The 16,918-nt window shown below is 42.9% G+C and overlaps 1 protein-coding gene across 1 annotated transcript in view; it reads left to right on the top strand.

Moving 5' to 3' along the window:
* The window catches only part of LOC133275274 (alanine aminotransferase 2-like), a 51,228-nt gene that overhangs the window by 4,904 nt on the left and 29,406 nt on the right, over nt 1-16,918 (top strand). Inside the window, exons 2-3 of the mRNA XM_061465129.1 lie at nt 11,931-12,020; nt 13,557-13,665. Coding sequence (XP_061321113.1) covers nt 11,931-12,020; nt 13,557-13,665 — 199 coding nt within the window. The remainder of the gene's footprint in view (nt 1-11,930; nt 12,021-13,556; nt 13,666-16,918) is intronic.

The raw sequence follows: 16,918 nt of genomic DNA on the forward strand, positions 1-16,918 counted from the left end.
TATTGACTTGACTTATATTTCAGACTAGAAGTCTTAGCCTAAACATGAATTCAATGTCAGAATGTAGTCACTGGACAGAGCACTTTTTACTTAATCAGTGATAACAAGCTTGCTTTGTCTTTACATGGGCAGCACACATACCTGATTTGTTACTTTGCATTCATGCAAATTTTAACTGACCTTACTATGTGAAGTGACTTCATACCTGTTATTCTGATTTCTCTGTCCACTTAAACTCTCCTTTTGTCCCCATTTCCTGCTTAGCTTTTACATAATGTCAAGTTCCATGTCAGGTTGTGTTGGCTTACACATAAGTGCAAGGCATGTGCATATGAAACAGCATTTTAGGATCCACAAGTCAACTTATAGAATCTTAGAAATGTTAGGGTTGGAAAGGACCTTAAGATCATCTAGTTCCAATGCCCATGCCATGGGCAGGGACACCCCACACTAAACGATGTCACCCAAGGCTCTGTCCAACCTGGCCTTGAACACTGCGAGGGACATTCACAACTTCCTTGAGCAGCCCATTCCAGTGCCTCACCACACTCAAAGTAAAGAAGGAATCTAAACATCCCCTGTTTAACTTTGAACCCATTACCCCTTGTGCTATCACTACAGTACCTAATGAAGACTCCCTCCCCAGCATCCTTATAGGCCCCCTTCAGATCCTGGAAGGCTGCTATGAGGTCTCCACTCAGCCTTCTCAAGGCTGAACAGCCCCAACTTTCGCAGACTATCTATCTTCATACGGGAGGTGCTCCAGTCCCCTGATCATCATTGTAGCCTTCCTCTGGACTTGTTCCAACAGTTCCATGTCCTTCTTATGCTGAGGACATGAGAACTGTGCACAGTACTCCAAGTGAAGTCTTATGAGAGCAGAGTAGAGGGGCAGGATTACCTTCTTCAACCTGCTGATCATAGTCCTTTTGATGCAGCCTAGGATACAGTTGGCTTTCTGGGCTGTGAGTGCACACTGCTGGCTCATGTTAAGTTTCTCATCGACCAACATCCCCAAGTCCTCTGCAGGGCTGCTCTGAATCTCTTCTCTGCCCAACCTGTAGCTGTGGCTGGGATTGCTCCGACCCAGGTGTAGGACCTTGCACTTGGCATGGTCAAATTTCATAATGTTGGCATCTGCCCACCTCACAAGCGTGTCAAGGTCCCTCTGGATGGCATTCCTTCCCTCCAGCATATCAACCTGTCCTGGGTTCAGCAGTAGCAGTCATGTTTTTTCCTTTGTGTTAACTGGTGCAGTGCTGTGTTTTGACTTCTAGTTTGAGAACAGTGTTGGTGAAGCCGATGTTTTCGGTTGTTGCTAAGTGATGTTTACCCTGACCAAGGACTCTGTGAGGCTCATGCTCTGCCAGGGAGGAGGGGAGGCTGTGAGGAAGCAGAGACGGGGCGCCTGACCCGGGCTAGCCGGGGAGGTATTCCATACCACAGCACGTCATGCCCGGGCTGGGGGGTAACTGGGAGTTACCCGGAAGGACAGGGGCTTCCGGGTGGAACTCGCTTTCTTGGCCGGTGGTATCGTATTCTCTTCTCTTGTTATTTTCCCTTATCATTGTTTTAGCTGATAGTAGCAGTGGTGATTTGTTGCTGGACTGTTCTTGTCTCAACCCGTAGGAGTTGCACTCTCTCGATCCTCCTCCCCGTTCCTCCGGGAGCGGGGAAGGGGAGAGCCCTGGTGCAGGGGGGGGGTAGACGGACACGGACCTGTCCTGGGTTCAGCAGTAGCAGTCATGTTTCTCCTCCTTGGTAGCTGGTGCAGTGCAGTGTTTTGACTTTCGGCTCGGGAACAGAGCTGATAGAGATGTTTTGGTTTGGCCAGGGACTTTGTGAGCCTCATGCTCTGCCAGGGAGGAGGGGAAGCCAGGAGGAAGCAGAGACAGGACACCTGACCCAAACTGACCAAAGAGCTATTCCATACCACAGCACGTCATGCCCAGGATGTAACTGGGAGTTAGCCGGAAGGGCTGGGAGACTGCAGGGTTGGAGGAGGTATCGGTCGGAGCTTGGTCGGGCTTGGGGGGCGAGTTATCGGTCAGCGGGTGGTGAGGTGTTGTATTCTGTTCCCTTGTTATTTCCTTTATCATTATTATCATTGGTGGTAGCAGTAGTGATTTGTGTTATACCTTAGTTACTAAACTGTTCTTATCTCAACCCGTGGGAGTTGCATTCTTTTGATTCTCCTCTCCGTCCCTCCGAGAGCAGGGGGAGGGCAAGAAAGGGGGGGAAGTGAGCGAATGAATTACCTGACTGGGTTTAAACCACGACAAGTCCTCCTGATCAGGCGTTCTGTAACAGATCCCCACAGCAATGTCTCCCATCGCTGTTCTCCCTTTAACCCTGGCCCACAAACTCTCTGTTGACTGCTCACCTGTCCCCAGACAGAGTTCCATACTCTCCACATACTCTCCAGCCTATCCCTAGCATAAATAGCAACTCCCCCTCCCTGCCTGCCGGGCTTGTCTTTTCTAAAGAGCCTGTAACCTTCCTTTCCAACACTCCAGTCATAGGAGCCATCCCACCATGTTTCTGTGATGCCTATTATATCATACCCCCGTAGACATGCACACATCTCTAATTCCTCGCTTGTTCCCCATACTATGGGCGTTTGTATAGAGGAATATGAGCCAAGCTCCAACTGAAGCCGGCTCATTGGCTGGAGCAGCTGGAATATCTCTACATTGCTCCAAGCATTTATTATAGGTGCTGGCACCTGACTGGGAGTGCTGAGATGGAATGATGCCCCCCTCCCCCAACAAGTTTAAAGCTTTCTTGACCAGCCTGGCAAGCCTCCTACCAAAACAGCTCTTCCCCTTTATTGTCAGACCAGCTCCACCAGCCCCCAGTAGACCTGGCCGCCCAAATCAAGTCCCATGTTCTCAATACCACTGTTCTAACTGTTTATTAACCCGGCAAATCCACTTAAGCCTTTTTAAGGTCCTCCCCTTTATCCTGGAGAATTGATGAAAAGGCTATCTGAGCTCCAGAGCCCCTAACCACTTCTCCCAAGGCTCTGTAGTCCTTAATGTTCTCTGGGCTACTGCTGTCTATATCACTAGCTTCCACATGGACGACTAGAAGTGGGTAATAGTAGGACTTACTAGACCAGGAGCCTGTCTGCACCATCCCTGATCCAAGCCCCTTGTAGGCAACACGCCTCCCTTGAGACTGGCTCAGGCCGACAGATGGGTGCCTCTGTGCCTTTCAAGATAGAGTCCCCTACTACTATGACCCGCTGCTTTTTCCTGGCAGCACCACTAGTGATCTTTACCAGCGCATCAGCCAATTGTTCATATTGCGAGTGTGTTTCCTCATTAGTCCCCTCCAGATCTGGGAAGCAGTTCTGGGTGGGGACACCAGATTTAGGAGGAAGACCCTTGGTTTTAATTGTCCTCTTCCTCCTTTTTTTTTTTTGTTACTATTTCCCAGCTTCCTGGGTTAACAGCCTCCTTCTTTCCTCCATGAGCTACAATGGAGGCTTGAGGCCCCTGCACGGTTTGGGCCTGGAGCAAGCACTCCTGCGAAGAAGGGGGTTGACTGAAGAATAGGGTTGTAAATAAGTAACTTCAAGTACCTTAGGCTTCATTATCAACTATAGAGAAAAGGAAATTACTAAGATAAGCTTTGTCAGAATGGCCTGGGCGTTACTGATATGACAAGGATCCTAAAACAAAGTGATGAAGAAAGAACCACCAGGGGCCCCAAAGCCCAGTACCACACTTTAGTGTGCATGCAGGAAGCAATCTCTAAAAGTATGATGTAATGTATGTAATCTAATGAATATGTCGTGAGACAGGTTAGTTTTACCCTACTGATGATGTGTTGTTGCAATAGTAATCCTGCTCAGTACGAGAGGAACTGCAGGTTCATACCCCTGGTGCGTGCGCTTGGCTGAGGAGCCACTGGCGCGAGGCTACCATCTGCGGGCTTATGACTGAACGCCTCTAAGTCAGAATCCCGCCTAGACGCTTGATGTTGTGCTATTGCGTCATCGGTCGCTTGTGATTGACCCAGGAGATGACAGTCTTGTTCAGAATGCGTGGGTAAAGGTCTTCCCGAATCTTCGTTAGCGAAGACGGGCCTTCCTCATAGGAGAAGGAAAACTCCTGTCTTCAAACCCAGGCTGATGGAGCTCGTCTAGCCTTGTATGGTCTTCCATCAAAGAGAAGGGCACTCTTACAAAACCTACGACCTGTGGACTTTGCTGTCACCGTCCTAGGCCGTGGCAGTTAAACCTCAGGTGTAAAGGGTGGGGCCAGTTCTGCACAAGCTGTGACTCCCCTAAAAAAATCCACTGTGCAGGCTGGAAGGGCTTACTCTCGCTTGTCTGTATGGACAGGTGAGGATCAAAACGGTAGGTGACAAGGTGCATGGGAAGCTGCAGATCCAACCTTGCATGCGGGCGGACCAGCGCATGGGTAGCTCGAGATCGCTCAGGAGATGACAGTCCTGGTCAGACACTTCCTGATTGCATAAGCACCCTTTTTTTTTCAAACCAGATTTGCATATCCCACATGCCCTTGGTCATCGTGCTTGTAGTAAGCGTGGTTAAAGCCCTTCCCAAATCTTCGCTCGTGAAGCCAAGCCATCAATCAGTCAATGAATATGTATGTTTAAGGACAATATAATCACAGCCTGACTGATGCTTGGATGAGACACGCTAGGAGGAGTGATCCCCCGTGTCTCCCGGCACCATGATAAAGAATACCTGCTTGTCAACTTAAACTTTGTTGGCGAGTTCCTGGAGATTTCTCCAAATCACCTGCTTCCTCTCAGCTTCTCTGACATCTTTCAGCCTATTGACAACATCCCGCAGCTCAGCCACCTGCTGCAAGAGAACCTCCACCAGGGCACACCGAGTGCAGCCCTGCCCATTGTGCACCCTCGCCTTAAGAGGCCAGTGCAAGCACCCTCTACACAACGAGCTCTGCGCTGCAGCCTCCCCTCTCATAGGTTTTGTCTGGGTGCCTACGCTGATCACCGCCGGGGCAGTCAGAGCAGAGCTCCCAGCCCCGGCCCTGGTCATAAGACAAGCGCTCACCATCCCGCTCACCTGCCCACACAAACTGCCACACCGCACTCCTAATCAGTCGCGATCCCTGGAGCGAGATTTTAACCAGTCAGGGCTGGTGCCATCCCTCCTGGCACCGCCCCCTGTGAGTCAGCTGCTCTCATCTGCTGAGATGCCGGCTCCTGGGCAATTCCAAGTCCTGTGGAGGACTTGAGGCTCTTTTGGTGGATCTTGCCATTCTGAATTGAGGCTCCTGGATGCTGAGCTTCCCCCCACTCAGGTGTTGAAGGCATTCTCTCTTGAGCTACTCATCTCAGCAACTGACTGGAACTCATGTAATTTTGGAAACCATGCCTGGTTTACTGTAAGCCACACAGCATTAAGTCCCTGTTCAAAACTTTAAAGTTACTGAAGCAAATATGTAGGGTAGAAAGGGGTAGAAGGGTGGTATGTGTGCAGAGATATATTGGTAGCATCTAGAAAGGTCCTTTCAGATCAGCACAGGTGGTTAGCATATTCTACTACAGAGTGTGAACTAGGTGCCTTCAATACCCAGTTAAGGTGCCTGTACACATTGAAGGTTGGATATTACTTCCTGAACAGCCACTGTAGTATGACTTATTTTTACAGTACAAGGGCTATACCCTCACCTCCTGTGCTCCTGTTTTTCATTTGTGTAACTATTGCAAATAGTTTCCTATTGCACGTTTATTCTTCAAGTCACTTATGTAGTTCTGGCAGCTTCTGCTAGAGTATTTTGGTTAAAAAACTGTAGAGCTTTTTTATTTATTTTTTTTTAATTTTACTAATTCTTTAGGTTTTTAAATTGAATAGGAAAAAATCTGACTTAGAATACAGACTTCATTGTAAATATAAGTTGACAGTGTCCCTGAGAGTTGTGGAAAGATAAAACAGTTTAGAGCTTGACATGCAGAAATATAATTTGACATGCCAAGAAAAAGATACAAGGTTGACCAGTACACCCAGTAATGAAAGATGTTAAGTTTAAATTACCATCCTATAATTTCTTGCCTTGAATGCATGCCTGTGTGCACACTAAGAAAGTATCTTCTAAGCAAGAGCATTTGACTTCATTAAGACCTGTTGTTCCTCAGTTGCCTGTACATGTTGCATGTGGAAGAGAATCTGTAGTAAACCCCACATTTTTTAGCAGGGTGAAACTACTGCAGATGAATATGAAAGAAAATAAGTTTTAAGAGTACAATTGCCAAAATCATACTTTCAAAAAAGCAGAGTCCACAAGATCCAGATATTTAATCTTTTCTTGCTCAATACAGTAACAGAATCTATTCCAAAATAGCCCTTTACCAATAGGTCTTCAAGTTAAGAGGGTCCTAATGTCTAATCTCCTTCTAATGAGGATTATTTTAATGCTGTCATTTACAGTCATGTTAAAATCGAGGGCTCTATTCATATCGGCAAAATTTTAAATGCAAATGCACTGTGAACACCGTAGAAGGCAAAAGTAACTTGAGGACAAGCCCTGTTCCAAAATCCCTGAATCAGATGTGCCAGTTAATGGTCAGCCCTACCAATTTTTCTCATTTGATATTAGGGGGCATGCAAGTCATCACTGCCATTTCAAGTCAAAATCCAGAACCCCACTTGTTCCCCCTTCCTGAATTACACATGTGTAGCACAAACTCAAAGCCTTACTTTGTGGGAAGCAGGTCAGGTTTATTTTTCTGTTGTGAGCTGTTTTAATAAAAAGATTGGAATGCTAATTTAGGCCTTCAAGTCCCTATTAGTTAAGAGCCTCTGGGTAGTGCTTTCTTGGCCCTTTGAGAAGGGTTGGGGGGGAAACAACTTGCCTACTACAGTGTAGATCTCAACTATGTTTGGTTTTGCCAGCTCTCTTATACAGCTTGTTTGTGCAAGTCACAGCATAACAGACTCAGCTTGTGCTAAGGAAATAGCACAGTGTTTCATAGTGTGATGTTACTGCCTGGTAATCATCACAGGGAGGCACAAAACAATGGCAATGAAAATGAAACAAAGGAGCAGCCAAGAGTAGACAAATTCAGAAATTTAGAAATAGCTGAAATGCCATGTTGCTTTTCTGGAATTGAAAGAACTTCACGCTTTTATGGACTCTTCAGAGGAACCCTTTTCAGTTCTTTCCTATTACCCAATCACACAAGCCATTCTACTGACTGAGGATTTTCCTTTGAAATTCACTGAAGACTTCAGCAAAGACAGCTTTAGGTCATTTTGCACCCTTTACACTTTCTGGGCACAGTGTTAGTTTGCAATTTGTCAGCATTCTTAAATGGTACCGTCATAAAGGGAACCTCCAGATATACTAAAACTCCAAAGAGACAAACCAGCTCTTGGCAATGCACTGCCTTCATGGTAGTTCTTTGGGAAAGTGTATGTTCTGGCATCATATAGTTGTGGTTTTTTGGTTTGGGTTTTTGTTTTTTTTTTTTTTTTGATAATTCTCTCAACAGTTCTTGCTTTGTGACTTCTCTCCTTGAGAGACAGCTCATTATTTCATACTGTACTCCAGACCTGCTGGGTTTCTTGAGGCTGTGGGGGTGTCTAGGGGAAGCTTCCCCAAACCCAGTTATTTACATAAAGATTTGTGTGGACTTTGCACCAATGAATTCTGTTTCACATGTGAAAATCCCTTCTCCCAGCTTTCTGTGATAGTCGGAACACTGACAGTCACAATAATCCTGTCTGACCTGTTTCAGGTTTCAGAGGCTTTTCATCTGGTCTCTTAAAGGGCTGCATTTCTTCTGAAGAGAGTGACAGAACTAACTGTTGAAGGAACTGATCTCCAAAGAACTTATTACAAATCTGGGAAGAGTCCTTTATTCAGTTAAAAGACTTTCATTATCAAGAAGATGGCAACTGGAAGAAAAAAAAAAAGGCATTTTTGTATTTTCTACTTTACAATTGAATTTCGAAGTGCAAGAAGGCTTCTTCAGCTGTTAAAATGGCTACTACAATTATTCCCTTTGCTAACAATTTCTAAAGAATGGCAGCAGATTGGTTTTGTTCCCAAGATGAGGCTGAATCAGGTTGTTCAGACAGTGTGAGGTGTCACAAAAGGCAGAAAGTTGTAGCAGTAGTTGTTTTGAAGGACTGGGGATTGTTTTTCCTCCTTCATGTGATTCATACCCTCTTCAGTAGACATGAGTATCAATCTGGTACTTAATGCTCCCAAGTTTGTTATTAGAGCTCTTGTTCTGAAAGCTTCTTTTCCAAATCTCCGCCTACTGGCAGAGAGTAGTTACAATCCAGTCAGACTGCCTCAACAACACACCTTGAAAGCCTGATTGTACTCAGAGAGAGAGAGCGGATGCAAGAGACAGAAAATATGAGAGCGCATGAACAGGGAAGAATATGGGGGCAGCTCTCTATCACTAGAAGAAAGCAAAACAATTTAATGGCCTAGTTTCTGCCCCCCCCCCCCCCCCCATGTTCCTTGGCTTGTCAGGGGCATAAATTGTCTTAGCACAGGCATGTTGCTGACGTGGTCAAAGACTGCTTAGCCTTCTGCAGTGAAATAAATCTTGCCCTAACAAACTATGTCCTGTTGCAGCATGTTTCTGACTGTTCTACAACCTGATGTTGAAGTTATCAACATCACATTCACACTTCCTCCTTTCATACAGATCTTTTCATAGACTTTCCAAAATGTATTTGATGTTAATCTTCCCTTGGATACTCATGCACACTAGTGCCATCACCATAGGAGATGGTGACATAGGGGAAACCATGACACAAGTAACCAGTGACTAATGCTACTCTGTCTTAAGGATTTGAGTGAATTCCACCTTGAACTCATCTGCAGAGTCATAGGCACTGTCTAAACTTCCCTTGATGCAGCTTCTGATTTGCTTTGAAAATTTGACTCATTAACATTTGACACTTGTTCTTGCCTTTTATTGTTTCCTGTTCCTTCTTTCTGAAATGCTAAGATGGGATATTTTGTTATGGAGGAATCAAACATAAATCTATACAACTTATGATATTCCTTTCCATAGAAACACTGGGAATCAATAGAAGAAGATGAGAAAAAACCCAAGTAGTCAGAACCATTTTTTTCTAGGTTTCACTAAGAGGCGATATAGTGAATCTTGTGAAGACAGTTCTAAGCAATTGCTGATATTAATAACGCATGTCAGGGAAGGTGAAGGCCCCAGTTATTTAAAAACATATCTCTCTTTTGAAAGACAAAAAAGGCAACATCTCTTGTAGCTGAGACCAAGAAGTACGAATTAGTCAAGAAGACCACATCCCTTTAAGCAGGTATGTAGGAGCAGCATGTACAGCACAGAAAACCTCATTGTTCTTTCTCTACTAAGACTTTACAGTAAGATAACTGTTATGTATGGTTTTCTGTTTTCTCCAGATCAATCATTTTAGTAGCAAAGGTAGTGTGGGGTTTATGGATTAAGTGCTGCAGTTGATGCCCAAAGGCAGTGATGGCATAAACACTGAGTTGGGCACTAGCAGAGATCTGCATAGTACCCATGCTAATAAGCTATGAAATAATTCGCAATAAACTTGACATGGACACCAAAAAGGTCTGTTACCTTGTTGTAAAGTCTGTACCACTATAAAAATTCCACAGGTGCATTATGAAATGCAGAGTGCCTTTCAGCATTTCAATAACCAATGAAGCAGGTTTTTTTTTTTGCAGATCACAATAGTATTTATTTGTGTGCAAAACCCATCTAATTTGTCTAACATAATGTATTTATGTTATTAGAGGTTTGTTCTGGTTTTAATCTGGTAAAACAAGGTATTTTAATTTCATTTATTACTGATAACTGCTGTGTTTTTTTAGACTGCCTAATGTAAGGCAAAGAATGTATCCCTTATTCTTTACCAAATTTGATTTGCTGTGCAAATCTAGTGAGGCTGATTCTGTTTGCTGTAAGAAGGACCAAATGCAAACACAACCTGTGGGACCTTTTCTTACTTTCAGGCAAACTTAATTTGTTCTTCTACATGTAGCTTCTTTGCTTCTTTTCCTGCTTATTTTCAAATTTGAATGAAATAATGTTGAGCTATCGGTGGACCCCAGATAGTTTGAAAAGAACCTATTTCTAGCTACTTGCTTTACTCACAAATTGCTAAACTTCAGCCTCAGATACCTGTAATTTTTATCTGGCATCCCTATTCTTATTTCCTTATTTAATGTTGAAATACAACTCTTATTTAAGCACTCACTTAGATCAGCAAACATAAAAGCAAATGATATGATAGAGTCTGTGTGTCACTTTCAATTATTTTAAGTGAAGGTTTGTGCTGCAGAAAAAATATGTGGACTCAGTCAGAGATCAATGTGATCAGACAAAAGCCATTTATTGCAAAGCCTTAACTCCTTATATATTATTGCTTACATGCACTTACAGTGATTTGGCATATTATGATTGGATACATGTCTTGAAGACCCTTATTGACTAATATATAATTGGTTAAGCACAGGTGTGAGAACTTGACCTCGAAAGCTTGCCAACAGTCCACAGTTCTCATAACTCGGTGAATTCCAGCTTCTTCTTATCTTTCTTGCTTAAGCTTCCTCGGGCCTCTCATGGCCTTGCTGTATCTTTCAGGATTATTCAGAATTTATGTACCAAGTATCTATTCTCCCGTGAGAACAGTCTCCACAGGTTTGGTTGTTTTTTTGTTTTTTTTTTAAATCCTGCTAAATTTAAGTCTCTATAAAAATAACACATTTGAGTCAGGATCATGAAAGTCCAACTCTCTTGTCTTAATGCCATTTCTAACTACCTATTTCTATTGCAAAAGAAAAACTTAAATGCTATCAGTTAAATGATGGACTGGATCTGTATTGAGGATTTGAATCACGTTATTGCATAACCTCTCAGCCACATTACACAGCTGTACATGTCCAAATCTTGGTATATCTGGGAATTTGCATCCTTGGTGACTGCTAATATTTTGGTGATTGTTACCTTTGCACATCTGGTTTCTGTTCTGTCTTTGAAGTCTTAACACATGGTAGAAAGGCAAAAATTAGTTAAGGCTTGTCAGCCACATGTTCTATATCCAAATCCAATAACTTGCTTGTAAATATATGGGACAGGAAGAGGCTTTGTGAGTTCAGTCTACAGCCAGAGCAGTATGTTATAGGTAATTGTGTATAGAAAATGTATCGGTCTAATTTTGCAGTTCATTCATCCACGTGAAATTTCTGTCGCTGTTAGAAAGTCTCTCTACTATCTCCCATACTTAAATATTCATTAGAAAATTCAAAAAGCTATAAATTTGTTTTTGCCTACCTTATTTATTCTTCTTATAATGTTAGCCTTTCCTTTAAGTTAATCTTTTTTATTTAAATCAATGGTGTGTTTTTGTTTTTTTCTACCAGTCAGTTCCTTGTCTTTGTTCCCCTTTATTTCACTTTTTAAAGAGCTGTGATTGCTAATCAGCATTCATCAACTGTTTTCTCTCTGTTCTCATGATGTATCCAGTCCCTCATAGGAAAAACAGCTCTCTGTTCAGATTTCCAAGATTAGGAAGCTTTTAAGTATTCATGGCGATTATTTAGCACTTCTGCTGTTTTTCATATAGGGCCTTACTATGATATATTTTGTAAAACATATGTATGGAAAAATGGGGTCATCGCACAATGAATATTTAATCTAAAGAGAAAACAAATAAGCAAGCAGTATCTTTACTGGTTTTACTCTAGAAAGTACTAAAGGTCAGCATCTTTTATGTAAAGCATTTAAGATTTACTGGCAGTATTATATAAGAAATGTCTTAAGCTTTACATTAAACACTTTATTTGTTCTGAGATTATCCATTCTTTAGGTACAGCCGTATGACAGATACCAAAAAAGAGGAATTCCTTATCATCTACTTCATCCCTAACAATGCATTGTGAATATTCTCTTTTTAGGGAATCAAAAAACCTTTTACTGAAGTAATTAAAGCCAACATTGGAGATGCGCATGCGATGGGACAGAGGCCAATCACCTTCCTCCGTCAGGTAAGAAATTATAAAATATTATTCTTAATTTTTTATTAGATTACCAGGAACGCCTTAAAATCTGTCTGGTGTGTGTAGTAGCATAAATGATTCCCTAGATGCACTTAGACTTAACATAGTTCTTTTGTAAAGAATTACAGATTTTGATTTCTGAGCTGAAGTCCTATACCTTGCTTGCTGAATGTCCTCTTTCAACACAGTAGCTTTCCTTATGTTTCATATATTCCCCATCCATACATTCTCCTGAAAATTCTCCTATGTTATCAGTCGGCACATTCATTATCAATAATGCACTTCAAAAAAGAGAGTGGTTGTCTTCAAAGAAAAAAACAAATGCCTTTCTTCATCTGACAGTTTAAAATCTTCATGCAGTTGGGTGCAACTAGTTGTAATGTTGCTGATCTTGCACATTTTACCTCTGGTTGGTTAACTTTTAGGAAAGACTACAACAGCATTCACCTTTGTGTATTATTCCTAAAACACAAGCAAATTTTAAAACTAGTATTACACTATTTACTGAGAATCCCTTACACACACATGTAATATTCACAGTCTATAATAATGTAAATTCAGAGTTCCAAGACAAACTGAAGCCCTATCAAACTGGGGGTCCAGGTGATGAGATTATAAAATTGAGCTATACAGCAAACTGTTAGCAAACTAGGAAGACCAGAGCTTCTTACAAATTATTCAGAACCAATGTTATTAAATAAAGTACTGGGTAAATGGGAAATTCTTCCTCCCCATGACTGTGTGCACACATGGATTAATTCTTCAGTCACTGTCCCAGAAGATGACAACAGCCTATCCATATTACACCATGTAAGCATAAAAATGAGACACTGGAAGAAATTAATCTGATCTCAGATATAGAATCATAGAATAGTTAGGGTTGGAAAGGACCTTAAGATCATCTAGTTCCAACCCCCTACCATCTAGATTCTTTGTGTCTTACATTCCTTCATAAACTTAATACTGCTAGGTCATGTTTCTACTTTTACTATGTTCTATATCACCACTTCTTTTTTAATTAATTATTTCATACAAATTCAAATTAGTAATAACTATAAGTTATTTCTGGGAAGGATTATTCGAACATGTAACTGGGGCTTCAAAATTTGATCATATTTCTCAGTTCTGCTCCATTTTAAACTCTTGGTTTCTTGTCAATAAAGTGTGCTAGTAATACACAAAGAGTGGAGGATAGAGCTGTTTAGAGATATCATGAATAATTAACTGTGTTTTAGTGTGTTTGTACTATGCATAGCTCACCTGGACTCCAGTCTTCACTGTTTGTAATACTCATAGTTAATAATTCTGTAACTGTTTTTATGAGCAGAACTTGGAACCCAGGAAGATTTCTTTACTTCTGTAAGCACTACCCTTAACAAAACAACTGCAAACTCTTCATCGATAACCTTTGTTTTAAATTAGCTAGTATTTGTTATTTTAATTTCCAAAGAAAGTTAAGAGTAATATTTTCAACTTAAAATAACCATTGAGAAGTGGCCAATTTACATTTTCTTGGCACTTTAGGTAGTGGCACTGTGTACATACCCAAACCTGTTGGACAGCCCAAATTTTCCAGAAGATGCCAAAAAGCGAGCCAGACGGATCTTGCAGGGTTGCGGAGGAAACAGCTTAGGTAAGCGTCTAAGTTTTAGTTGTTCCTGTTTGTACTAGAATCAGCAATGGTAGTTTCAATATCTGCAGTGCTGAAATTTCCTAATCATGTTTTATATGATTACAAGTCAAATGGGAGTAGCCTAGGGCAAAATGATAGGGGAAGAGTTCATGGTGTGGCCTACTGATAAGCAGTGACTAACCGTGCAAATTTTTGAAAACTAAAACTACTGTAGACCTTACTGATCTGCTGTACTGGTTTATGCCTTCTCTCCACCCTCCCTGTCTCTAGTATCATGTATCAGGCCCTCCTCTTGGTCTCAGTTGCTCATCAGCCTCTGTACAGCACTCCGTAAACATGTAGTCTGAGGCAAGTGGATGTGCAGCTGAATGGAGGTGACTCCTATCACTTCGTTGTTAGCATGACATCTTACTGCTGTTCTCTTCATGTCTGGGAATGAGAAATTTGCTTTCATGGGAAAAAGCAAAGGTTAAAACCTGATCCCTCCATGTAGCTTGAAGTGATGTGTTCTAATAAAACCTTATTTTCAAAAGCTGTCCATCTAACAAAAAAGTGCCTTCACTAGATATGGTAAAGGCATTTGAAGCATTGTTCCCACATCTATATTGGCCTCTTTAAATGTATTAACTGCAAAGTTAATATGAATGTCTTGACCTCTGGATATTAACTAAATAACCTCACTTACAGTGAAATTTTATTTGGCAAAACTCTACTCATAATATTGAGTCTTGCTACTCCCAGACTATATATGAAGGCTTAGGTATGTCCTCAACTTCTGTTGTGTTCAAATCAAATACTCTGGGATTCCTTTGACAACACTTACTTTGCATGTGGGGTAACAAATGGTCGACAAATTTACCCCTGTCCTACATATAAAAATATCTAATATGGGTACATGCAATTTTTTGGGTGGGGTTTATTTATTTGCATCCTACATTGCAAACAGATGGGTTCTGATCTAAGCTATCAGTTGAGTAAAATTAAGAGTAGAAGACCTGAAAATTGAGTTCAGGTCCTCGAATATCCTCACTGAATCGTGGGACTCAATGCTTAATGGAGCATGTCCCCTGTTTAACTTTGAACCCATTACCCCTTGTGCTATCACTACAGTACCTAATGAAGACTCCCTCCCCAGCATCCTTATAGGCCCCCTTCAGATCCTGGAAGGCTGCTATGAGGTCTCCACTCAGCCTTCTCAAGGCTGAACAGCCCCAACTTTCGCAGACTATCTATCTTCATACGGGAGGTGCTCCAGTCCGCTGATCATCATTGTAGCCTTCCTCTGGACTTGTTCCAACAGTTCCATGTCCTTCTTATGCTGAGGACATGAGAACTGTGCACACTACTCCAAGTGAGGTCTCATGAGAGCAGAGTAGAGGGGCAGGATTACCTTCTTCAACCTGCTGATCATAGTCCTTTTGATGCAGCCTAGGATACAGTTGGCTTTCTGGGCTGTGAGTGCACACTGCTGGCTCATGTTAAGTTTCTCATCGACCAACATCCCCAAGTCCTCCGCAGGGCTGCTCTGAATCTCTTCTCTGCCCAACCTGTAGCTGTGGCTGGGATTGCTCCGACCCAGGTGTAGGACCTTGCACTTGGCATGGTCAAATTTCATAATGTTGGCATCTGCCCACCTCACAAGCGTGTCAAGGTCCCTCTGGATGGCATTCCTTCCCTCCAGCATATCAACCGAACCACACAGCTTGGTGTCATCAGCAAACTTGCTGAGGGTGCACTCAATCCCACTGTCCATGTCACCGAGAAAGATCCCTGAGGGACACCACTCGTTACTGGTCTCCGGCTGGACACTGAGCCATTGACCACAACTGTTTGCATATGGCCATCCACCCAGTTCTTTATCCACTGAGTGGTCTATCTATCAAATTGATCTCTCTCCAATTCAGAGACAAAGATGTCATGCGAGACAGTGTCGAATGCTTTGAACAAGTCCAGGTAGATGACATCAAACAGCATTTTAGGATCCACAAGTCAACTTATAGAATCTTAGAAATGTTAGGGTTGGAAAGGACCTTAAGATCATCTAGTTCCAAACCCCCTGTCATGGGCAGACACACCTCACACTAAACGATGTTACCCAAGGCTCTGTCCAGCCTGGCCTTGAACACCGCCAGGGGTGGAGCATTCACAACTTCCTTGGGCAACCCATTCCAGTGCCTCCCCACACTCATAGTAAAGAACTTCTTCCTTATATCCAATCTAAACTTCCCTGTTTAAGTTTGAACCCATTGCTCCTTGTCCTATCACTACAGTCCCTAATGAAGAGTCCCTCCCCACAATCCCTATAGGCCCCCTTCAGATACTGGAAGGCTGCTCTGAGGTCTCCACGCAGCCTTCTCTTCTCCAGGCTGAACAGCCCCAACTTTCTCAGCCTGTCTTCCACCTTTTATAAGCCTCTTTTTTCCTTTGAAGTTTCCTCAGCAGCTCCTTATCCATCCAAGGAGGTCTCCTGGCCCTCCTGCTGCACTTCCTTCTAGTTGGGAAGCAACACTCCTGAGCTTGTAGCAGGTGACCCTTGAATATCAACCAACAGTCTTGGGCCCCCTTGCCCTCTAGGGCTATATCCCATGGAACCTTACTAAGCAGGTTCCTGAAGAGGCCGAAGTCTGCCCTCTTCAAGTCCAGGGCAGTGAGCTTGCTGCACGCTCTTCTCACTGTCCTGAGGATCTCAAACTTGACTACCTCATGATCGCTTCAACAAAGGCTGCCCTGGAGCATCACATTTCCAAAAAGCCCTTCCCTTTTGGTGAGCAGGAGGTCAAGCATGTCACCTCTCCTTGTCGGCTCCTCTATTACTTGCAGAAGGAAGCTGTCTTCCACACAATTGAGGAACCTCCTGCATTGCTTGTGCTGGGCCATACCGTCGCTCCAACAGATATCAGTATGGTTGAAGTCCCCCATGAGGAAAAGGGCCTGCAAGAGTGAGGCTGTTCCTATCTGTCTATAGAGCGCTTCATCCACAGGGCGTTTGTATAGAGGAATATGAGCCAAGCTCCAACTGAAGCCGGCTCATTGGCTGGAGCAGCTGGAATATCTCTACATTGCTCCAAGCATTTATTATAGGTGCTGGCACCTGACTGGGAGTGCTGAGATGGAATGATGCCCCCCTCCCCCAACAAGTTTAAAGCTTTCTTGACCAGCCTGGCAAGCCTCCTACCAAAACAGCTCTTCCCCTTTATTGTCAGACCAGCTCCACCAGCCCCCAGTAGACCTGGCCGCCCAAATCAAGTCCCAT

Source organism: Pezoporus flaviventris, unplaced genomic scaffold (assembly GCF_033815535.1).
Source record: "Pezoporus flaviventris isolate CSIRO_AGI_PZ_B2104156 unplaced genomic scaffold, CSIRO_AGI_Pfla_v1 ptg000038l, whole genome shotgun sequence".
In the NCBI taxonomy this organism is placed as follows: domain Eukaryota; kingdom Metazoa; phylum Chordata; class Aves; order Psittaciformes; family Psittacidae; genus Pezoporus; species Pezoporus flaviventris.